At 35.5% G+C, this 25,246-nt stretch overlaps 3 protein-coding genes across 3 annotated transcripts; all 3 read right to left on the bottom strand.

Moving 5' to 3' along the window:
* Positions 1 to 598: 598 nt before the first annotated feature.
* On the bottom strand, positions 599 to 1,601 carry LOC113781324 (ethylene-responsive transcription factor ERF039). The gene has a single exon (XM_027327243.1). It carries the CDS (start codon positions 1,356 to 1,358, stop codon positions 687 to 689), a length of 672 nt encoding a protein of 223 aa, XP_027183044.1. The 5' UTR covers positions 1,359 to 1,601; the 3' UTR covers positions 599 to 686.
* An 11,123-nt stretch (positions 1,602 to 12,724) lies between these two features.
* On the bottom strand, positions 12,725 to 13,679 carry LOC113780845. Its single transcript, XM_027326628.1, has 2 exons — positions 13,033 to 13,679; positions 12,725 to 12,914 (listed from the first exon to the last, which is right to left on the bottom strand). Exons 1-2 carry the CDS (start codon positions 13,677 to 13,679, stop codon positions 12,725 to 12,727), a joined length of 837 nt encoding a protein of 278 aa, XP_027182429.1.
* A 501-nt stretch (positions 13,680 to 14,180) lies between these two features.
* LOC113779133 (peroxisomal acyl-coenzyme A oxidase 1) lies at positions 14,181 to 21,908 on the bottom strand. The gene is made up of 14 exons (XM_027324592.1): positions 21,552 to 21,908; positions 20,767 to 20,875; positions 20,605 to 20,666; positions 20,183 to 20,392; positions 19,813 to 19,900; positions 19,536 to 19,698; positions 18,499 to 18,697; positions 17,619 to 17,816; positions 16,945 to 17,076; positions 16,305 to 16,425; positions 15,907 to 16,017; positions 15,500 to 15,569; positions 14,719 to 14,902; positions 14,181 to 14,632 (listed from the first exon to the last, which is right to left on the bottom strand). Exons 1-14 carry the CDS (start codon positions 21,687 to 21,689, stop codon positions 14,423 to 14,425), a joined length of 1,995 nt encoding a protein of 664 aa, XP_027180393.1. The 5' UTR covers positions 21,690 to 21,908; the 3' UTR covers positions 14,181 to 14,422.
* Positions 21,909 to 25,246: the final 3,338 nt, after the last annotated feature.

Genomic DNA, 25,246 nt, shown 5'->3' with positions numbered 1-25,246 from the left:
TCATAATCCAACAACATGGATATAAAATTTGGTCACAAGTATGATGTCAACATGACAGTATGCTTGGGTTGCTTTGCTGGGTATTTCCTCCATGACAAACAAGCCAAAAAGAACTCTTTTTATTATATAGATAGAAAAAGCGAATTAATTCCACGAAAGTGTGCTTCTTTTCATTGAACATTAGCTTTGATGAGTAATAAAATAAGCAAAAGTAAATTGCTCTGAAGGCCGTCGGGTTTAACACGGGTTATCATCATTGAATACATGGTACAATTTCTTGCTTGGTCAGCAAATCAATAGATTCCTTTTATCCATAGAGGCACCCAGTATACATAACAATATCCCTTTCAAGAAGAATAAGCAGATGAAGAAGACGCCAATTTGTTTACTAGCACTACCAAAACTAACTACAAATATTAATGGGTTTTGGTCCATTTGTGCAAGTTTTATACGACATACATGACAGGGGGACACTAACAAGGAATTAATGCCACCACAAAAAAAAAAAAAAAGATATTGAAGCCACATTTCAGCAAATAAGAAAGTTTAATTTCCAAAGATTTAGCAAGATCACTGCTGAATTCTTGAAGACAAGGCATCCACCAAATTTATCTGAATTATCAGGTTAGCTAGTTACACGAACAAATTATTTTCACAAGTAGCGCTAATTATTGGTATTAATATATTTAGCAATGATCCCACAAGAATAGATCTTCAGTCCACAATTCCCCCTGAGTAGATTCATAACCAGCGAGCTGCCAGGGCGATTTGTAGCAGAATTCATCGAATTGGTGATCACTAAGGTCGAAGAAAAGATCAGGCAAGTCAAGAAAAGGGTCATCATCTCTACCATTATGGCTTAGTACTGGAGAAGCTGAAGAGTCAGATGTCACTGTACCCTCAGGAGAATAAGGCTCTTCTAGCTTGTCCGGACTCAATTCTCGATCATCATGGCTTGTTGGAGCTGCTAATGCAGCTGCCTTTGCCGCTGCAGCTTGGATATCTTTCGGCAACTTTGAGGCCGGACGGGGGAGCTGATGAGCCAAGTCTGGAAAATTGAGGAAAGCGGAGTGGCCCTTTATTGCAATTGCTGCTACATCATGAGCTCTAGCTGCCATTTCTGGAGTTGCAAAAGTGCCTAACCAGATTCTTGATTTCTTCCTGGGCTCGCGAATTTCGGACACCCATTTGCCCCAGCTGCGTCTTCGGACGCCGTGATACGTGGGATTCTCCCCTTTTCTTGCATCAAGATGGTCATTTTTCTTGGCCCTTTTGCTCCTGGTGTCTTCTTTTGCTGCATCTGGTTTGATTGAAGGATCATACGATGTTGAAGAGGTCTGCTGCTCATTGCCCTTCATGGTTTGAAGGTGTAAATTGTTTTGGCTTTGGAACTGGTGGGGGTTGCAGATTAGAGGGAACGTGTAAGGGAATTTTTATATGGCAATCTTGGCTCCCATAATTCTGACACAAAATGGAATAAAGTCAAAATATATATATAAAGAACTGGGGTCTGGGGGGGGAGCTAAAGACCAGGCCAAAGCTCTAAAGTGCCATAGCAGAGGTCTATCATGTTGCCTATGGCTATGTTGATTAGATATGGTGAGAATGGGATCTGACCCTTTCTTCTACATTGGCTTCTGTCGCTAAATAATAAGCTATAAGTCAAGAAGTTCAGTGTAATGTAGTCAAGAATTAGTACATAGTAATGAAATTCTTATTTTGTGTACTCATTAAATACCTATACTATCTTGACCCTGACCATAAAATTGAGAATGAAAACAACAAAATAGGCTCCTTTCAGTACTCTTACTTTTCATAGGTAACGTGGTTGGAAATAAGTTTCTATTTCATTTTCCATCTGTGTTATTGCCATTATTAAATACTATAAGGTGGTTGAGGAGGCTAATTTTTCAAGACTAGAACTGTGAATCTTGTTCGAGTGTTAGTAATGTACATCAATTGGCCATTCTTTTGGGTTAAAACATGGAATACCGCGTCATGTTATGGATATTTTATTCCGTCAATGAACATATGGTCCCTCTAAGTTGGACCATGCATAAGCATAATCCTCCCTTGGATACCTCAATGAATTAAGCAGCTCTATTTACTGCCAAAACTAAAGTAAAAATCATGCTCGCTACAGACTAAAGAAGCTGTTCCCAATAATGAATAATGGCGGCCCCTTGTAAGCTTTATGATTGAGACGGAAGCGGGCATATAATAATAATAATTCTCAACACATTACTGACTGATGCAATTTGGGAATATGATAAATTTACCAAAACTCTTCCAGATCGAGCAAACTTTATTGTCAAGTCAAATAGAATGGCAGAGGTTAGAAAAGATGATCTGATTTTTGTACTGCTACACCATTATTTTTGGTTTCAAGACTAACTAGAAACTTAGAACAGGCATAATCTGTCTGTCTATTTTACGTGGTATGAAAACGTTCCCCTAAATAATCTAATCACTGTACCAAACCCGTGTGGGGGTGGTGTTGGATAATAACATTTGCTTCTTGAAACAAATAGGCCTTCCCTAAGCACTTTTTTTCATGAATATATATTTTCAATTACTCTTATCTTTTTACTTTATATATATCAAATTGTTACGGTAAATTTTATTTCAAAAATTTTTAAAAATAGCAATCCAAACAGATATGTTTTTTTTTTTGTGGGGGAGGGGGGGGGAGAGACAAATAAAAAATATTTTTTTTAAAAGCCAAATAATGTATGAAATAGATGTATCTGTACTATTTTATTTTTGCTAGCTGTTGTGAGGTCTCCATGAGTACATTATAATCGGCTGCTATGCCTATCTATTTTGGTTCTGAATTCCTTTTATATTTGGTTTTTTGTTTTTCTTAAATCCAGGTTCAAGAGTGGGCTTCTAACTGTTTAAATATCATCCTAGTTAAAATGCTTGTTGCTTAAGCTTGAGAGACAGCCTTCCAAACAATATTGACAAGTATTGTGGAGATCTCTCTCAATTCAAGCTCTGTTCCCGGGACTTGATGCTAAAGCTAACTATTCTTAATTTTCATGTGCGAAAAGATCAAACAGTAAAAGCAAAAGAAAGGAATGAAATGAGTTGTAATTGTACACGTGTTCATTAATCAACTAGCTAAGGTAAATTAACCTTTAGATTGCTCATTTCCTAGCATTTTACAAAATAACCAGTATTGTAACCGTGCTAGGCACAGATTTATGTTTAATATAATAATAATAGTAAATGAACTATTTATATTAGTTACATGAAAATTTTTTTAAAAAAAGTGCTATTTTAGTATCTAATTTATATTTTATTTAAAACATTAAAGTATATTGTAAAAAAATATGAACAAAGATCACCACAATATCTTAAGAAATACCAAAAGCACATCAAACACAACATTATTACCTCTTCCTTCCACGTTCTCTCTTTTTGCGTTACTTTCCCTCAACATTCCCCTACTCTTCATTACCCTCTTCCTTACTAAAATAACCCAAAATTCCCACATCTATCCAACTTTTTCTCCTCCGACAAACTCTACCTTCCTTTTCACCCTACCATGCTTCTATCAAATTACGCAATCTCTTATATAATTTTGCAACCTATTTACCTTCTATTTTATTACTTTTTCCATTCGTTTATAGTTGTAAATAGTGACCAATTTCTCAACTCGTTCTTTAACAAATGAGTGTCGGAATGCTATTTTATTAGTTTCAAATGGGTAACATAATTAAACTCATTAATTAGTGGCTATTAAATTGATAGATTGTGACTACTTGTTTAGAGTTAATTAAATAAGACATAGATTCAAATTCATTAGTAAGTAAATTTAAATCACTATTGATACAATAATTATATTCTACTTTTTGCAAAGACATATTTAACCTTCTTTTCCTATTCTTTAATTTTTATTTTTTAAAATCTCATCCTACTTCCTTTCTCCTTTCCATCAAAGTTTTAATTAACTCATTGAATGTTAATTAATTTCTTACATTCACACCTAAATTATTTGAGATTTTTGTAGAGTGCAAATTTTGAGACTCATCACTATTGGTTCTTCTATGTAATTTTTTATTTTTTAGGTAAATATTTATTTATTAACATAATGTGTATTTTTTTTTGTTGATTACAATGATATCTTATTTTGTTGTTCAAAGAATATGGGAGAAAAATAAACAAAATTTGTAGTGGATTGTAAATGGGTAAGATAACCAATATCATGCAAAACTATACCCATTTAACCCACATAAATCACCCATTTTGATAGTTTCATCCCAAACCACAATTACAACTCTCTTGACTTTAACCCTCTCCTTCATAACTCTAAACTCCTATCTTTCCATTCCTTTTATTATTTAGTATTCGTTACCTCGCTTTTCAAGTGTTTGAATTGACATAGGGTTAGTTGTAAATCACTATTTCAAACTTTTTAATTGACTTTATGTATTAAAATAAATGAAAAATCCAGAAAAAAAGTATGAAAGATTTGGAAATCATCCAGGGGCCTCCATTAAAACCTTCCCTGCAATACATAGATGTATAGATTATGCCACCAGCTCAGATTTATCTTTGTGTTTTAGAATACATTTTTATCCTAATCACCCATCAGCAACCTTTTCTCTCCCACTGTAGATCAATAATAAATAAATTAATTAAGTGCATCGATAAATATTTCTACAATAATAAAGTCTCTGTACTTAGTTTGAATGGTGTAAACTTTTTCTGTCATTTTCTATATTTTCAAATTTACCCTCACTACAAATGTTCAACTGACACTTAAACACTATGTACAAAATAACTACCATAATCCAATAACCCTGACAAAATGACTATCTCAATCCAATAATTGCGTTCACTATGTACAAAATAACTACCATAATCCAATATCCCTGACAAAATGACTATCTCAATCCAATAATTGCGTTCTTCTCTACTAATTTCACTCGAAATATTATTTGAAATAATTACTGTAGCACTTTTTATGATGTGATGTATGTGAGATAAAAAAAAAGTGGGTTGGAAAATGTGTTTATAATACAAGCGAAATATTATTTGGGATAAGTTCACTATCCAAACTACTATTTCCTTCGTACAAGCTTCCCGTACTTTATGTTGTAACTAACTCTGAGTGGTTAACACAAGCACCAAAGTATGAATGGGAACCAAACTAATGGTTAGTAGTACACTAAAATACACAAAAAACTAAACAGAACAATTCAAAGGTGATTCAATCAATAAGTGAATTATGTTTTTTAAGTTCCTAGTTTTCCTTTTCTTTTTGCATACTCAAATTTTCATCATTTTCTTGCTAAGCAAGGTAATCAATGTATGGAAGTAATGTTCTGTTCCTACGTACTCAAAATTTGAATTTTCTTGCCCAAGTAAACTGCCAAGGATGTTAAGAACTAATTTTGATATTTTATACTGAAAATTTATCATCTACGTATTAAGTAAAGTGCTAAAAATGTTAAGAATTAACTATGAGTCTGCCCCCATCACTAGTTTGAATAATTCTCATACAAATAGATAAATGTAGCTATAACATTATTATTGACGATCATCGTTGAGTGAATAAACATATTCTAAGTTAAACATGTTTAAAATGAATATATCAAATTATATTGTCAAATTCACAATGGCACAAAAAACTTTTACTATCAAATTATATCAAATTAAACATGTTTGGATTGCTATTTTTCTTCAAAATATTTTTTTTTTTTACATTTTCTGTGAATATATCTTTCAATCATATTATTATCTCACATACATCAAATCGATACAGCATATTTTTCTACAAAAATTTCAAAAAATAGCAATTCAAACGGGCAGAACCATGATAAAATTCTTGAACATATTGAATATCCAGATTAACGCTAATAATTTAACTACAGAAATTATTGATGGCAATACAGTGAAATTGCCCTGGCCGGGAAGACAACGAAAAAGTTCGGACAAATAAACAAGCACGATGGCGACTGATTGGTTGCTCTAAATTTACGAAAATATGCCTGGCTTATTTTTAATTATGAATACTTTGGCTTTACATAGTTGTCTACTTTCTACTCAATGATAGGCAGGCACTGCAATTTAAGCAAATTTCACGTGTCCATTTTCTTCCCATGAATATTAGTGCTAGCTAGTAGTAGTACTAGAAACATGTCTTCCGTATAGAATAGAACCCCACTCCAAAATCTCAGGTCCCAACCAGCCAGCTTTCGAGTTTCAATTGGTTGCTTTGATTAATGTCGAATTTTGTACTAGAAAGTAAGATCAAAATAATGAACTCAGGAGATGTGGAGACACCAAAGCATATTCTTGGGTCCTTCAAAAAAAAAAAAAAAAAAAGAGAGCATATTCTTGGGCCGCTTATCTAAGCCAGCAATGATAATTATCCACATTTTTCTCTTAAACTAATCAATTAGCGGACTTAATTTCGATCGATCCTAAGACGATGCATTATTGATCTCATCACATTACAACGTTTGTTTGTCGTTTTTACGTTTTATTTCGATTTCTTAACCTCATTAAATCCTCACCGTAGGAAGCCAATTTTTGGCTATTTGCAGGTTTCGGCCCCATGATTAGCCGCATAATCAACACTGCAACAGCTTTTGATCTTCGCCAATATATATATATAAATATATATATATATTTTTTCCCAAAGACGAGTAACATCTAGATTCATTATCAAAGGGAAAAAAAATGAGCTTTTAACCGGTAGATTTGAATATAATTTTTGTACGTTACACTTTTAAAGAATTTCACAAGAACTTCTGGGAAAAAAAAATGTCAAATTAGCAATTCAACGGATCAGGGATTACCCACACTCAACCTAGATCTATCACATTTTTCTTGAGTTTGAATTTGCATTCTCAAACTTAGGTCCTACTCAAATCTATGCCTTGTAAAAGAATCATATATAGATTCGACAAGGTTTAGTTTTCTAAAATGGTTTGTCCCGTTCCATGTGAAATGACAAGGTAAGTGGGTTCCAAATGTTACTTTTTTCCACCAATCAATATAAAGGATTGACTATTTTCCACCAATCAATATAAAGGATTGACTAATGGCTGTGCCCTCCTTAAGAAAAAATCGTAGGTGTTAATTTCTTTTTTACAATAGTGAATTAATTTAGGAAAATGTTTAAATAGAAAATGGACAACCAGTGTTACTATGTGCGGTCATGGTAAATTAGGAGTTGTTTGGATATATAAATAAATGTCCGTTGGACACCTATTAGAAAAATCATAAAATTGAATCTAAAAGGTGTCTAAATGTAAATGGACCTATGAATAAATGGGCATGTTAACCTGTACAGTGAAGCCGCTTGATAAAAAATAAAAAAACTTTTACAAAATTAAGTTCGCTAGCTGTGATTATTCTATTTCGTGAATTCTTGTGACTTGTTAGATTTGGAATTGCATGACATAATATTTACACGTGTATCCAGGATTTACAATGCAACAAAATTCTTCTTCTCAAGTGAAGTACTTTAGAAGGCTGCTCTCAACAAGTTAATTAGGTCAATTTTTGCTATTTTGTTACTTTGAAGAGTTGTTAACAGTATACATACAATGCATTCTGCTACTGACTTATGTTAGCATTCTTCTTAATTTTAGATGAGAATCATTCAATCATGACACGTGAAACTGGCCGACATAACTTAGATGAATTGATAAGAACCCATCCTCAATATATAAGGGTCGTGTTGATAGCGATCTATAAAAATTCTTATAAACGACTTATGATTTTGAGGCATCCAAACTTTTTCCTTCCCAAAAAAAAGGGGATTAATGTTCTATACACTAACAGTGTATACACTTTCATCATTAGATGCATGACACATAATTCAAATTTGAATTTAAAATTCAAATTTATATATACCGTCAGTGTATATAAAATTTTTGATACGTAAAACTGAAAAGCATGTTATATCTACTTAGCACACATAGAAAATCTACACATATGCGTGTGCATAGATTGCTCCGGTAGATACATGTGCAAAATTTAAAATTTAAATTCAAATTATAGTTAATTGCTATATATCTAAATCCAACTGTATATACACACTATTAATATATAGATAATTAATCCTTAAATTTTTTATGTCCGTATGACCCCCAACTTTTTTTTTTCAGCCACTAGCTATTTGTCGTAGCTATGTTGGAGAATTTCATAAATAAAGAATTACAATTATAGATGAGTGATAAAATTGTATTGTCTATTCACAAAAGTTTGAAAGAGTGAATGGGCATGTCTGATCGTCTGGAAGGGCGTTATAAATACTTCTAATCTTTTGAGTCCGTAAAATTCCAATACTCTTTTTGTTTCTCATGCAAGATAATACAATTTTGTCGCATTTTTTTTTATAGGGTAAATGGAAGGGTTCAGACCCGAATCCTCTCGCTTACATTTTTGTGATGTATATGTATATGCTTTTAACCCTTCGTCCTAATCAATCGTGTCAGAATTTTCACTTCATTTATAATCAAATCCCCTTATCAGGATAAAAACTTTTTTAGAATGGTGTAAACTGTTTCGATCTCTTCCTAGAGAATGCATCATACTTATTGTATTTCCAAATTGTAAATGCAATCACACTTTCGTTAGTTTTTTTTTTTCTTAAACATCAATATCAGCAAGGTCATACACTTGTAATTTCAACATTACTCTTTTTTTTTTTTTTTTTTTTTTAACTGAGCAGCGGCATGTAGAGGTAATCACTGGAATAACATGATCAACTAGTAAAATCACGTTGTTATATTTAAACCCAAAGGCAGTAAAGATTATGGTAGTTATCTAAATTAAAAGTTAATTTTTTTTTTTGGTTTAACTGATTATGCCTTTATAAAATCATTTGGGTTAAAAAAGGGCTGATATAACATCTAAGTAATTTTGCTGTAGACATCTTTATATGAAGTGATTTGGTGTTGCTACTGATCCGTATCTTTTCCCCAGGCCATTAAATTAAATAATGAAAGGTAATTTGCCATAAGCACTTGATGATTGGCCTAATCTGGAAAGCACTGTACTACTAGTTATCTTGTCGTTATAGTAAAAGCATTCTATCTTTTACATCAAACCATAAAAATGTCGTTTTTTTCCGTCAGCCCACCTCTTAGATTGCAGAATCAGAATGCGCTACAACGCAAATCTTTGCTGGAAGCCAAATGCAAAATGATTGTTGAATCCATCTTTAATTATCAGCCATCAGTACCCAAGGCTAGCTGCCTGGCTTAATTCATTAGTTTCTACATCAATTGAATTGACAAGAGCCCTCTTAATTTCCTCTTGCGTGAGATTCCAAGGCCGCTTGGCTTAATTAGTGTTGTTTTAAAGGCGATTTTCGGAAGAGCAAAAAAAAAAAAAAAACTTAGAATTGTTTCCAGTAGCATATTGTGAGTGTGAATTATGTATTACTACTATAACTAAATATTTTCTCAATTATCATCGGTTGCTAGCTATGTCGAATTAATTCGCTTGGAAAAAAAATCTTGGCATATTGCCCGTTTGTAAGTTTAGATATCATCTTTAGAAGCAAATGCAATTAGATGTACTTGAGTTCATATATAAGTGACCTGGCCGTATGGGGAGATTTCTCCAGTCATTCCAAAGTAAAAATTACAAAAAAAAAAAAAGGGAGAGAGAGAAACGAACAGTTGGTAGCAAAGCAAAACCTTGATGAACCAAATTTATGTAATTAAAGATGTACTAATAGATGTATATCCAGTTTGTGCTTGGGTGGATATGAAGAACCACCATTAAGTATTTCTTCTTCCTGTTCATCCATGATCAAGCACATTAGGCAAGAGTAGATTTTTGTACACTCCTACTTGGCAAAAAAATAAGCTATGGGCAGGCACTTGATTTGTTGATTTCGGATTTGATAGCAATTCTAGTTAAAAGGGTTCTTTGAGTTTGGCATCAGTTGCAGAGTTTGCAAGTTAACCAGTAGTAGAGTTAGGCTGGTGGTGGTGGTGGTGGCTTGGTTGCCAAACTTGGAACAGTGACGGCTTATGAACACAAACTGACAAACGTGTGAGATTTCAATTTCATGTGGTGGACATGCTCATCCATGATCGGCTGCTATCATTGGATTTGACTGCAACTATTTGGTTTTTCTTGGTAAAAGCGAGTCTAGAAAAGAAGATGAATGATTGAACGAAGGCCAATGGTACGTATAAATGCTAAAGCTTAACAGCTGCCAAGAGGTTACTTGTTGAGCGTCAGGGAACAAAGGTTTAATAGCTTTTGCTGTTGTTTTCCACACTTCACTGTCCTAAACGCAAAAAAGGGACAGTATTAATTCAAAGAAATGGATTTGTCTGAGTTTATAGCAAGTGATGCAGAAGATGATGATCAGATGAGTAAACATCTGAAAAATACCCAAGCGCAGAGAGTTTGGTCAAGTGCAACATCAAATAGCTACGCAAATCCTCTTCCCGATTCCAAAAAGATCAAGAAATATTAAAGGTGAAAAAGAAGTGGCTCACAGTTCAAGCATAAATGCTTCTTTTTTTTTTTGCTTTGCTTTGCAATAAAACTTTATGAAATTCTGAATGGTTTAGGTTTCAAGTAAGAAATTTCATCATTCCAAGCAATGAATTAGGATTCACCAATTAGAAAAAGGAAAGAAGAAAATGTCACAAATTCCTTGAGATGGGCTTCTTTTTAAGTTAGTCGCGGAAATAATTACAACTGAATTATGAGAACACAGTTAGAGCAATCAGCTCATCAATCATCAGAGCAGGTGTCATGGATTTTCATTGAACAAACAAGTCGTGAAACAAGACAATGCCAACACGTAGGATGATGTCGACCCCTTTTTAATTCTTCTTTTTTTTTTTCCCATCATTTGCATGGCTAAATGAGTTTCCACTGAGCTAATTGAACGATTGAACTCACTTCTCATGATTAGCAGGATCTAATGGAGCTTCCACCTGCTTGGGAATAGTCCAAGAAGCTTTACAACCACAACTTTGATTGCAGGATCCTATTCAGGGTAAGAACGAACCAGCAATATCTGCTACAGAGCATCAGTGCACTCATTGTGGGCAAGATTGTCACATTGCTACAAGGTGCATTCTGCCTTTTACATCTCTAATAATTATCCCTGCTCAGGTACTAATATGATAATGAAAAAACACACTCAAATCGTATCCTACCTATGCTTGCCTACTTTAAGTATTTATAGATTATTTACTGACTTAAGCATCGGATTAACCTGGGCTAGCTTCTAGCCCCTCCTTTATTTCCTCTCACAGTGCATGAATTGTGAATTATTGACCTTCATTAGGCTGCGTAACCAGTTTTTTTTTTTTTTTTTTTTTTGTAAGGAATGAATGAAATGTTGTTGTATTTGTTGAATATTCCAAAAGATAAATTTGTTTTGAGATAATAATATATATTTTTTTAATCAGAAGATAGTCAAATTTTACTTTTACTTTTCATTTTTTCCAACGGATAAGTTTTGACCGGCCAGTCTTCTATAGGCCAATTTTTTCCACTGCAGCCTCCCAATCCATAAAACTTTTACCAAGTGTTCCAATCATATCTAATTCTCTAACATTTAAATTTGTTATCAAGTGTTCTATCCAAAAAGTCTTGAAGCTTTTCTAACGGTATGTTTCGGTGGCCTATAAATAGTGGCCTTTATCAGAACTTCAGATGCACGCGAAACGACTCCAGTGAATTTTCCTATTGCTGCTCCTTGATATATACCTCAAAATAGTTTACTATTAACATTTTTTGTTCACTCATTCCTACACAAAACATATTGTAACTTTTAATTAATAATGAAAAGAAAGCTCGTGTGTGCGTAGATATATCATGCAGATAATCCCAGTCGGAAAACTTTTGTTAATTGAAAATGTATAGGGGAACGAAAATTCTAATTTTTTTATTAAACAAGTCCGTCGCTAAGGAGACTAAGCATCCACGTTTAAATATTGTTATTAGGACGTAATAATCAAAGCAAAAGAAAGCTCGTAGTGCGGTATTAAGAAGAAAGGTAAGACATTATGAGAATGTACTTGTAATTTAAAGTTTATTTGGAGAAATAACATCTGGATCTTGACTCTAGTTTAGTATGAATCTCTTATATACGAAAATAGAACTACAAACGAATTGAATTGAGTAGAATTTTAGTCTTATCGAGTCGAACATTGATTCAATTTTATCAAAATTTGAACTGAAGTTCGACTTCTCAATGTAAAACTCGATTTCGAACTTAATCTTAAATTCGAGCCGAATCGAGTTTGAGGTCGAGCCTGCTCGGGGTTAAAAAATAAAAAATAATATATATATATATTTTTTTGTTTACGTTAACTTGTCTTGCGAGCTAATAAATTGAATTTTTCTGCACTCAAACTCAAATTCAACTTGAACTCGAGTCAAGCTTTAACCAAGCAGAATTACGAGCGTTTGCGAGTGACTTGATTTGTTTGCAGTCACATGTGAGAAGAACGCGTTTCAAACCACAAAAATTTTCCCCATTTAGGTTGTCAATCACACTAACCGAGGTCAAATTTGTCAGATCGAAAATAAGAACCTCATTAGAATAATGTTCATGTTTTGCCTCGGGATTCAAAAAATGAAAGAACAACCTGATATATATACTTACGTCATATATAATCTAGTAAACAAATTTAACATGATCTAGTAGCCTCAGCTAATCTAGTAACATTATCTAGTGTCCAAAAAAAAAAAAATAGTAGCCTCAGCTAATCGAATTTCACCTACGCCTAGGAACATAAACTCGTGCCCACAAATGTTTTCGCCCCACCATGAACTTTGCCTTGGACTGTCCATTGAGAATTGTGTCGATGATCGAATGCCTAGTAAAAATGACTCTTCCATAAAGAGGTGGATCTCTCCCTGCAGCTTGCTCCACCACCACATCTTCAACCACGCCTCCCCAATTCCTGAAGAAAAAAAAAATCCCACAAAATTTCGAAAGTCCTCGTGCGTGTGTTGTAGTGTTTGTGCATGCATGTGCATGGAAAAAGCAGTAGGAAAAGAGAGGTTCATATGGGTACATACGAAGTAAAAAAGTTGATTACTTCATCACGAGTAAGGGGATAGCCTTTAGAGAAAGTTAAGAACATGGTTCTTGAATCTTCATTCGTTTGTCTCGGAACGAACTCACTGGCGTTTGGATTCAAGGTTGAAGATGGCCTCATTCGACCACAGGCCGCCACTTGCCCAGAATTGCTGGTGCTGCCACCATCCGCAAATGGTCTAACCATAGGCCTTAGAATAACATTTCCATCAACTTCAATGGCAGCATTTTCTCCAAATATTCTGTTGCAAACTGTCTCCATTATGTGTGTAAATCGCCTGAACATAAACTCAGAATTGTAGTAAAAGAACCTCTGGCTTAGTGGCTCATCCAAAATGCCAACAAAGACAGGAGAATCATTCGCCCCAGTCGGTTCATTTCCTCCCGGTTGAATGCGGTCTAAACAGGACAACGTCTCGTTGAATATTGCATCAATGGCGCAATTGTCCGATGAATGGATTTTTCGAGTTAGGTCATGATAGCCAATCTCCTCTAACAGCAACCAGAAGGCCATAGCCATCTTAACAAGCTGTGGGTTTTTTCTCATTGGTCCTACGATTCGATTAAACAATACCCTCTCTAGTGTATAGAATAAGAGAAGATCAACAAGGTTTCCTACTCCAGCCATGTTAGATTTACAGTCAGCGAAATGAGGGGTAGAATCCATAAAAGTTAACAGTGATCAGAATACAAAGCGGGGATATTATTATCGGGAGTTCCATAGCATATTTATGAAGCTTTGCGTTGTTTGTTATGAGCGTATAATACCAATGAAGTTCGACTCAAGTAACCTAAGAGTCTATGACGCTTGGATAATGCTTCCCATTTACTTTGGCGCCCAATGCTGTGGTAGTAACTGCTAACATTTCCTGCCCTTTCAACGAAGAGAATCACCACAATCGAAACCTTGGAAATAGACACCTATGACTTTAACCTGAAGCTAAACAATTCCGTGACTTTAATTTCGGACTCTTTCAAGTAATATTGTGCGAGCGGCTAATTCTTATTGCAATGGGGCACACATCTGGAATAAGTAGCATCTTTTTAATATGCAAATTTCAGAGCCTAAGGTTCAATTTTGAGCCACAGTAAAATACTGTCCAGGAGATCATCCCAATCATATGTGGCAAGAATGGGAAAAATGGGTTTATATTTATTAGGGTCGAAGTTTCAGTCGGGAAACCATACCTTCGTAAGCACACAACTCAGTAACCTGCCTTTCCTTACAGTTTAAACAAACAAATCTTGTTTTCTAGCATCATAAATAACTGAAACTCTCCAAGGAGTTAATTCCAGGATAAAATTTACTAGAGTTATTGCTGGAGTTACAACATTATTCACGTTCAATGCTTGTGGAATCTTGAACGTCCTTTATAGCTTTGCAGCACGAAGCTGCTGCTTCAGGAGGGGCCGAATGTATTGATGATAGCCATCAGGTACAACGGATTCATTTAAAGGATCCTTCCATGCAGCCTCGTAAAGTTTTGGATACACATTACCATCATAGCGGCCAAGAATTGAACCAAGGAAGTGATCCGTGTAGTTAAATGCATCGACAAGTGCAATAGCATTAGGCCGAACCTAACAAACAATCAAGAAGTCACATATCAATCAGTCGAAGATCCTTCAATGAACAAGGTGAAGATCAGATATTTCTGGGAACAAACCTGGGTATACAACTCTCTGAGTTGGTCATTTGCAAGTGAAGCCTGTTTAGGGGTGACGCAGCTTGTGGCAAGAAAATCACCCTGATGTTTGTGGAGGAGGGCCAGGGAATAAATGCCACAAAGCACTTCCAACAGTTGCTTCACCCTCTTGCCAGGAATGTCTTGTTGCAGTTTCTCAATAAACCTAAATGAAAAATGATGTCATATTTTGTCAGTTGAGTTTCATCTTTCCAGAAGACACGAGACTAAAACTTTACATGAAAAGATTGTGATGATAAACCATTCCAATGTGAATCAACCAGCTTGAGGGTATGAGCCTAAGAACCAAAAGTTTGGAGGTTTTGACTCAACTCCTATCACTTCCGATATCATAAAATGTTGATTTAAGATCCCAATTCTCAAGCGCATAAAAGCAACATCAAATACAACAGAAACTATGGTGACAGAGATAATTTAATTTCTGCAACACCATTGCAAGAGCCCATCAAGACTTCGAGATTAAAAAAACCAAGCTAGTAATTTTCAGGATGTTAAACACACATTATCAGTGATTGTACTGGCTATTAAGTTAGTTACTAACTGATCGGTGTTGTTGGGCTCTATCACCCCAGAAGCTAGCTCAAGGGGTGAGGCTCTTCCTCACAACTATAACCTAACACCCTGGTGTTTCCATAACTGATGTTGGATATACCCAACACAAACTGTACTTGGAAGACCTGCAGTACAGGCAATAGTATGTGTAGAAAACTTTTACTGGAAGGAGCAAATAGAAAAAGCTTACTTGGAGACAACAATTAATTGACAGTGAGCGACGGATGCCTCAACTAAATCAGCTGATAGTTCTGCAAAGCCTGATATGAAGCAGACAGAGGGGGAATATAAGTGGTGTGAGTAGGACTATTTTAAAAATTACCCTAAATGCACAAGCACCAACCAAGTTCATTTAAGAATAAAACTTTAATCTCAGGACTTCCATTTGAGACCAACCTCACTTGCCCATTCATATGAAAGAATCCAAAATCATATCATTTAAGATGATAAGACTTAAAAAAAGAAAGGGCATTTGCAACTAGCTCTTTAAAATTTGTTATATTTAACCAAGAAAGGTAAGATAGAAACATGTAAACGAGTTAGTTACTGTTAAGGAAGAACAAGCTTGACCACCATGGCAGACAAAACATAAGGTACCTTCTTCTGGGTAAGAAAACTGGCTCAACTTTTGAGCACAGGAAACAGACATTCTAGCAGCCCTCGCTTCAAATGCCTCCAGTACCACATTAGGATTCAACCAATCCTTGGCTGCAGGACATAAAATCAATCAGAAATCAGCAAACTAGTTCCACTTGTTCAGAACTCCAATTCTGGAAGATGAACTAATAAAAGATTATGTTACTTGATACTTCTGACTTGCAAATGGACAAAAATTTCACAAATTGTCAGCCAGAACCACATAATCATAGATGTGATTAGTCAAGAAAAATGAAATTCTATCTTCAGAACTAAACTCTCAACATTTCATTGTGGACTTTCCAGAAGCAACTTTAAGAAAACCAGCATAGTTAATTATGATCCAGAAGAAAATATACCTTTTTGAACATTACACTGATACTGCATCAGAGGTTCAATCCTTCCCAAATAAGCCATTGTTCCCACTGGTGGCTTTCCAGAACTCAGTTGAGAAACAGTCTTCATGAGAATTCTGGCAACCTACAGCATAACAATACCACTTCAACTTCAAGAAAACCAAGAGTTCAACATACAAAGAGAAAGTAAGTGGCAAACAAATAGCAAAATTGTTTAAATAACCTCTTTCTGGGAAAAGATGGCTAAAACAAAAATGTAATAACCAGCTCAGTACTACAACTGAGTTGCAGCTTCCTCATCCAAGCAAATTCAGATGTCAAGCAGCAGTCATCTTCAGTGAGCAGCTAATATTTTGAGATTCCAAAGAGTAAATTGGTTTGGACATCCTCACAGCAAAGTATATAACTAATTAACTATCCCACTACATATTAAAATTTCTATCATTCTGAACCTAGTTTACAAACAAGAAGTAGCCTAAAAAGAATGAAAAAAAAGTTAACATGCCAGAGTCTTAATGCAGTACAGCAACATTCAATCATTTAAACAACATGAAATTGCATTCCGGCAAAACAAAAATGAAACTAGTAAACAGATCATAAGACTCCACATAAGTTGTCAATCCCATAGATTGACATCTCATACCTGTAGCTGCAGCACAATGTTGTCTCCTTCATATGTGCAAGCAGGGACATAAACAGCAAATAATTCTGGAAGCCCACTAGTGCAAAGATAACCATGGCCTCCACACAACTTTCGGCATTCTTCTATTCCATCCTACAATTTGACATATATGATGAATAAGCAACTTGCACACGTAATCAGACATAAAATGATGCTTATTGGAAATAAAATTGTAGAAAAACACAATTCTCAAACATCATATACAACCAAGTGCAGATACCTGGGCAGACATCGTTTAGGTCCAGGAGACCAATCTTTTCAAAATGCAAATTCTTATAACTACCTGAGTTCTAATAAACATAAGCATCCACGGAATCAGTGCAGAAAAGCAAATGCTATAGGCAGATGGATCAAGCTGGAAGGTGCTGTACTACAAAGAAATGCAATCCAAATCTACTTCAGATAAGAGTCTTTATATTACCAAAATTAGAGCAACCTGTTAGTTAAAAATCTCCTGAAATTGTGTCAGAAGAAGTGTCTCATTACTGTCCTAAAAGCGTAGAGATCTTAAACTACGATCCTCAACCTTATAAACCATCTGAAAAACACATCATGAGCAACCTATCCAGGAGTAAAATTAGAACAACACACACACGAAAACAGAATCAATTACAAAGATAATATTTGCTACTTACAGCAGTGACAGAAGTAGTCAAAGACTTCAACCCTGCAGTGCATGCGTGAACTTCAGGCAGTGTTGAGAATTCATTTGCTTGCAGTCTTCGCATTACATCCGTGTATAACCAGTTTAGCCACTCACCAACGAATCTGAATGCATAAGCAGAAGCCAGCAGAGGAAAGAGCCTACTTTGTTGAGTTTTGTAATCAATCACCTATATCAGAAAAAGGCATAAGGATCATTTTTGCGACATACACCCACAAGATTTATGAACAAGCCAAGCCACAAACCCAAATTTATGCATGATCTGCAAGCAATTTCAATTTTCATGCAGAAAAAGTAATGATGAAGCACATGTTAGTAAATGTCCAATTTGCTTCAGGGGAAGCAAAAAATCCCAAAGCAACCAGAGGATATCTCAGTTCTGCAAAGCAAGCCTGGTTAGATTAACAGTACCCAAACTGATGCTTTCTTTTTGATGACCAAGAATGCTTGTTTTACATGAAAGAAACAACAAATCGATGTCATTTACTTGACAAACAAAGATCCCACTCTTAGCTCATAATGTTACATGAATGTAATATGTCGACCAGGCTAGAGATAGTGTACAAAAAGAGTCCTATTCTTGATCTTAGACCAGCGGTCATCTTATTTAGTTTCATTACAAATTCCCTTACTGTTGATCCCAAAGAAAATTAAGTGAAGGATAAAACCGCCATCATACAGAAGCAGAAATGCATTTATAGGGGAGTAGTGTAACTTTGAGAAAAATGTACTCATCAACAATCAAGATCAAGCAACCATAAGTAGTTAATTTACAGGACATTTAACACCTACGTCATCAGAATAATTCATTTCACAATACTTAAAATGATAGAAACTTTTCATTTCATTACCTGGGTTTCTGGTCCACCATTTTGTGAGCCAAATTGTCTACGAACAGCACTATACCTCGTTGCAATGCAAACAGCCCGTGACAAGGCACAAGAAGCATCTTGTACAATTGTTTGCCGGACAAACACCATAGTACCGTAAACCAGCTGTCGAGGAACATCCGATTCAACAACTTTCCCTTCTCTGGTAACTCGGGAAACCCTGTGACATTCAGAAGTCAATTAGTTACAACTGAAAGTTGCTACTAATACAAAAAGCAATTGAAGGAATTAATACTAATACAGGAAGTAAATGAAATATTACAGCTACATTCAAATTTCAGCAATGAGTGGGGGCTCAAGAGAATCACTCCATGATAATGCATCAACTGCAATCCTCCTATCTCTTTGATAGGAAAAATGTAGAATATAGAAATGCTCCAAACTACATCATGCTTTTAATTAGAAAAGCCCCACATTACATGATACTCCAATTAAAAGCTCAAAAAATTAGAGAAGTTTAACACTGTCCTCTTTTTTTTTTTTTTTCAGTTTTCTGGTTGTAGCCTTCCCACTTTCACAAAATAAAGCTCTGTCAAGGTGCAGAACCATTAGAATGCAGAATCTCTACAGTTTTTCAGATTGATTGATGAAAGGCTAAGATAAAGTCAGCAGATCACACCAATCACATTTTGCACCTAGACTCCAGTAAATAAGTCCAGAACAAGAATATATGTAACGTGCTCCCATTGTTTTGCCAGATTAATCTATTAATGCTAGACAATAAGAACATTGACAGGTAAGACAAGTACAGTAACAGTGCCGTTCAAAGAGTTCTGATTCACTATGGAAGCATAGAGAGACAATTATGATAACTACTGGCAACAATATTGAAAGTTAACTGTCAGCTCAGTAAGCAGTCATATCAAAAAGAAAACCATACATATCCTGGCCATCAAAAGCTAATCTAGCTCTTGATAATTACCCAATGAACCAAAAAAAATATTGGCAGACCAGACAAAGAATGAATTAGAAAGTGGCAGGTATGGATGGTAACACACCTCATCAACATTTGATCTCTTGGAATTCTCACATGGTCAAATCTCAGCACTCCATTGTCCATAGTGTTGTATGCTCCATTACCAAATTTCATTCCAATATCACCAATTGTGATACCTGGGAGTGGTTTATGATCCTCCAAGCACCGTAGTTGGACAATGAAACCTGTAAATTAGGAATAATTAACAAGTATTCCTACTGTCTCAATTTTCATACTTCAGGCAAACAGTTTGGCCATTTCAACAAAGATTTAAATAAAAAAAAAAAAACTGTGCTTACCATGAATGCCATGTTCTTGACCATCAGTTATAAGACGAGCATAGACCAGCCCATGAGTTGATACTTTACCCAATCCACCGGGCCACCACTATTCACAATCAATAAAGGCAGAGAATAAGTAATAGTTCAAGAATACAGCTCCAACAGTCAGTTGCAAAACAACAACAATTTTCAAACACAATTGACCACAACAAGGATAAAGCCTCTTGTTCATACTATGCTAAAAAGTATCAAGAGATTGTAGTTACTGAATTTGAACCACAAACACACAGTACAATGACAATAAAACCGCTTTTTATTTCGTTTATGAGCAATAAACAAAAAACATAAAACAAATGAAGAAAAACCTCTTGTCAGCCATTTTAATTACCTTGCTTGAAGTCAATGTAGGACTATGAATGACAAATTCATCTGTTTGAGGATCAAATGTTGCAGTAGTTTCAAGGCCTTGAACGTTAGAGCCGTGACCAAGTTCAGTTTGTGCATAACAGCCTATAATCTGCATCTTATAGGCCAAAGGCAACCACTTCCGCTGTTGTTCATCGGTACCTTGACCTTTGATTGCAGGAACAAACATACCCTAAAATGACAACAGTAATAATAAGCCCTCTTAAAAGAGCAAGCCTTCAGCTCTTCCCAAACATCAATAAAAGCAAAAGAATATCTGGGAAGCATTCGATGATTCAAATATCTAAGTTCCTAAGGTCCATCTCATGATAACTTTAAATCACAAATGATAAAAAGGGAAGACAAAATCATGTGTAACTGTGGAATATTAGAATTGGATGTTACCCAATGAAGATCAGTAAAGGAAGGTTCATCGACATAAAACCTGAGTTTTGAAGCCTCTTCCTCTGCAAATGTAAAATTAAAGAGACAAATATAAATTAAACATGATTGCACAAATGAACCAATGTTGCTAACAGTTCACCAAAAAATCACAGGAATGAATACCAGATAAACGAAGCTCATTGATTCGTTTCCATGCATAAGTTGCCTTCCTAAGAGTGTTTTTAAACAACTCCTTCCTAGGAAGCATAGTTCTTTCATCCTTCCGGAAGGCCTAAATCCCAAAACCAAACACAATAAGAAGACAACATTCTAAAACACAACTAAATGCCGAAATGACAGAATTCCCGCATCTGTTTTTACTTTCTCTCGCTTAAACAACTATACACTTCATTCGATAAAAGGGGCCACTTTGTTTCAGTTTAAAAAAGAAAAAGCTGTTCTTTATTGTTGGCCTAATCAATTGTTGCATAGTTAATCACAAACTAGCCATCTTACAGTATTAATTCCTCAAATTCATAGAAAGTCACTGATATAATCAGCTAAAACCAAAAGATACCATCATTTTGACTTTGCTTACATAGCATTAACACAAAAAGATAAAAGGGGATTAAAAAACAGAATCTTTACCCGTCCACTTTTAATTAATTCCTTTTCTTTCCCCATTTATCAAGAAAAAGCTAAAAGATTGAAAAGCATGAGCTCATCGTCTTTTACCACATGCTTTAAAAGTTTCGATCTTTTACACCTTTCAGTTATAATGCAACTAATTCTTTTCCAAAAAATAAAGCAAAAAAAAAAAAAAGACAGCAAAAGCAATTAGAGTAACTTCAAAACTAAAATTTTTTCCGGTTTATTTTCCTACTTCACTGCAGTGAAATATTCAAGAGTAGAGAAAATCTAAATTAAGAACCCAAAAAAGAAAAAGTGCTCAAAACTAGAAAAAATACAGGATCATTGGCAACGAGCTTGGAAATGCGATCGGAGACTTCAAAGGCGTGGCGGGAGCCCGCCCACACAATCTTCATCTCTTCCACATCGAACTCCGTCTTCTTCCTCTCAGCAGCTAAGTAATCTGCTCCTTCCATTCCCTCTAGAAAAAAAAATTTCCAACTATTGTACAAACAAACACGACCCAATTCAGATATAGATGCAGAAATCTTGCTGCAATTATAATCTATTGGTGATCGTATAATCGGCGAATTTCCGTGTTACAAAATTCGGTTGTGATTACTAATTAGGGATAAGGAGCCAAAGTAAAGGAAAATCGCACTTCCCGAGGAAGGTAATTGCCGATGAATTATTTTAGACATCCCGCACATGTAGATAGACATATGGACGCTTAGGTGGATCTGTATCGTCAGACAGGTCAGCATTGACTTGTATTTGTGGTTTTTAACAAAAGAAGATTTGGATTTTCTTTTCTTTTTATAAATTGATGTATTTATACCATTCTTGCCTGTATTGCTTATATATATATATATACATACATATATATATAAACATTTTTATAATTTATTCTGTGCATTGAAAGAATAGTGAAACTTAAGATGCAGATAATGGCGTGATTATATGATAACTTCTTTTGTCCATTCAATGTACAAAATATGAAAAGAAAAATATTAATAGCACTTGCTTATTATAATAACTTCTAAAAATGAGCTATTGTAGATTAACTGTGGCCTTATTCTCAGTTGCTTTAGATTTTATAAAATTTGATAACTAATTATAGAGAATAATCAAATGAGCAAAAACAAGACAACTCTTTAGGCGATTATAAATTTTAGGCTTATTATCAGTTAATTATTTTAACTCATTTCAAATCCTAAATTTGAATAATCAGCTTTCATGGCGTTCTCAGTTGATTTTGTGTTCTAATTATAAACTGTCTTTAATGTTCTAAAAAGTTAAAATTTATAATCACTTAAGGAGTAGCTTTTGCTGATTCAGATTAATCTTTAAAAATCTATAATCATAAATACAAAATCAACTGAAAACGCCGTAAAAATTGATTATCCAAAATTTGAATCTATAATCAATTCAAATACTCAACGAGGACAATCCCTACTTACAAAAAAGGAAAGGAAAACTCTTTTGGAACTTTCTTTCTTGCTTGGTTCGCTGATCCTACCCCCTAATTGATTGGTTTGTTTCCCTCAAGTGTTTATTTCGTATTATGGGTTTCTTTTTTTTTTTTGTCGAAACGATAGGATACTTTCATTATAGTAAGGAAAAAATTTACAAGTGTGAGCAACGGCTCGAGAGAACTTTACAAAAGTGTTCAAAGACACTGAGGAACATTCCTTTCCTCATCCACAATAATGCCTAAAGCATCAACACTTAATTTTCTACTATCTATCATATTTTCTTCCCTACTCAAGCAAAAGGAGCACATGCAAAACAGTTTTTTCACATTCACAATATCCTCCAGCAATGTAGCCATTCTGCTCCCCATAGGCTGTGTTTTTGTTAGTTGTTTCAGCAGCTCCTTGTTGGCAAAATTGAGCTTGATTCTGTTCCAACGATATTGCGCAGCTTTACACAGGACTAACTTTAAAGCTAATGCATCATCTAGGCTTTGGTTCCCCAGGCTTCTTTCTTTCAGCTTCCATTCTGCAATCTTGGTGCCTGTAGTTGTTCTAACTGTTACTCCAATGCCTAGATTGTTTTGACCTTTCCTTGTAGCTGTTGACAGGTCCATGATCATAGCTCCCTGAGCTTCATTGCCTTGGCTTTGTTGATCATGCATGTGGTCTGTTTCTTCTGTGCTCGTTCTATCTTTTGATTTCTCTACTTCCACTTGCTCCAGCCACTCTCTATGTGCTTTCTCTACTGTTCTCAGTGGTGGTGATCTAGTTGAGCTCTCAAACTCCTTCTTATTCCTATCTTTCCATATTTGCCACAAGATATTTGCCGTTAATCCAATATGTTCCTTCCCTTCTGGTCTTGCCCTTGCTTCTGAGATTCTAAACCACCATCTTCTGAAATCTCCCTGCTGATCCTGAGCCCCCTCCCAGTGAATAGGTGATGCCTTCCAAATGTCAACCGTGTGGGGGCATGTTAGCAATAGATGTTCAACTGTTTCCTGTGCCTCACCACAGGTTCTGCATATTGGATCTCCTATTTTTGTTCTTCTACTCACGGCTTCTCTCACTGGTAAAGCTCCTTGTATACATTTCCAAATGAAGAGCTTGATTTTGTGCTTGATGTTAAGCTGCCAGAGTGTGTTCCACATTTGTGACATTTGCTGACTCCCCTCTATATAACTCGAACCAGCTACCTCTGAACCACCCTCCCTTACTTGTCTGTTGTTCTTCATTTGGATTTTGTAACCTGAATTGACCGTGTACTCCCCACCTGCCTGTGGTTGCCAGTAATAGCTGTCTTCCCTCCCTGAAAGACTTAGGGGAATACTTAGGATCCTCTCAGCATCATTTCTGTTGAAGACTTTAAATATGGTGATCTTGTTCCATCTGTTGTGGCAAATGAGCTCATCCACTCTTTCCAAATCACAATTGTTTGGCTTAACTGTACTTGGCATTCCTGAGATTGTCTCTGGTATCCATTTATGCTCCCAGATTCGTGTATTCCTGCCATTGCCAATTCGCCTAATCAGTCCCTTATCCAGCAAACTTCTTGCTCCCATTAAGCCTTGCCAAATCCAGGAGGCACTTTTGGGGGGATTGCAATGAAGTATAGATTCCTTAGGGAAATATTTAGCTTTTAGCACCTTGCTCACAAGAAGGTTTGGCTTGGTGAGGATTCTCCATACCTGCTTCCCTAACATTGCTTTATTGAAAGCCTCAAGGTCCTTGAATCCAAGTCCTCCCTCATTCCTCTTTCGTGCCATTCTCTCCCAAGAAGTCCAGTGCATTTTATTTCTGCCACTTGTTTCTCCCCACCAGAAGTTAGCCATCAGAGCACTGATATCTTTGCAAAGTTTCCTTGATAGCTTAAAGCATGACATGACATACGTTGGCATGGCCATAGCTACTGACTTTAGCATTACCTCTTTCCCTGCTGAGCTGAGGAACTTGCTTTTCCAGTTTTGAAGTCTCCTTTTAATGTTTTCTCGAACAAAGCCAAAAATCTGGTCTTTGGTTCTTGAAATCACCATAGGGAGACCTAAATATTTTCCTTGCTTTGCCTCATTCATCCCTCCTAATGCCTGGCGAACTTCCTCCCTTTGATCACTAAACATGTTTCTGCTGAAAAATACAGCAGACTTGTCTAGATTGACCATTTGACCTGAGGCAGCTTCATAGGTTTTAAGAATATTCATAATCTCAGTAGCTTGCTGCTTATCAGCTTTGCAAAAAATGAGGGAGTCATCAGCAAAGAAAAGATGGGTAAGTTCAGGTCCTTGCCTGCTGATTTTTAATCCCTGAATTCTGCTACTCTCTTCAGCCTTCCTCAGCAAACTTGATAGTCCTTCAGAGCAGATCAAGAATAAATAAGGGGACAGAGGGTCTCCCTGTCGTATGCCTCTCCCTGGAGTAACAAAACCTTTGGCTTCTCCATTGCAATTGAAAGAGTAAGTTACAGTTTTCAAGCAGCTATTGATCCATTTAATCCATACCGGACAGAAACCCATTTTTTCCATCATAGCCTGCAAAAAGTGCCACTCTACCCTATCATATGCTTT

This window comes from Coffea eugenioides, chromosome 8 (assembly GCF_003713205.1).
Source record: "Coffea eugenioides isolate CCC68of chromosome 8, Ceug_1.0, whole genome shotgun sequence".
NCBI classification, from domain to species: domain Eukaryota; kingdom Viridiplantae; phylum Streptophyta; class Magnoliopsida; order Gentianales; family Rubiaceae; genus Coffea; species Coffea eugenioides.
The sequence above is the reverse complement of the archived record's forward strand: the minus strand, read 5'-3'. Positions and strand labels throughout refer to the sequence as shown.

Coding starts and splice junctions, on each gene's coding strand:
- LOC113781324 (XM_027327243.1), bottom strand. CDS start 1,358: ATGAAGGGCAATGAGCAGCAGACCTCTTCAACATCGTATGATCCTTCA.
- LOC113780845 (XM_027326628.1), bottom strand. CDS start 13,679: ATGGCTGGAGTAGGAAACCTTGTTGATCTTCTCTTATTCTATACACTA. Junction 12,915..13,032: donor GTAATCAACTTTTTTACTTC/GTATGTACCCAT, acceptor TTTTTTCTTCAG/GAATTGGGGAGGCGTGGTTG.
- LOC113779133 (XM_027324592.1), bottom strand. CDS start 21,689: ATGGAAGGAGCAGATTACTTAGCTGCTGAGAGGAAGAAGACGGAGTTC. Junction 20,393..20,604: donor CCTTTACTGATCTTCATTGG/GTAACATCCAAT, acceptor TTGTCATTTTAG/GGTATGTTTGTTCCTGCAAT. Junction 18,698..19,535: donor AGAGATCAAATGTTGATGAG/GTGTGTTACCAT, acceptor TGAATGTCACAG/GGTTTCCCGAGTTACCAGAG.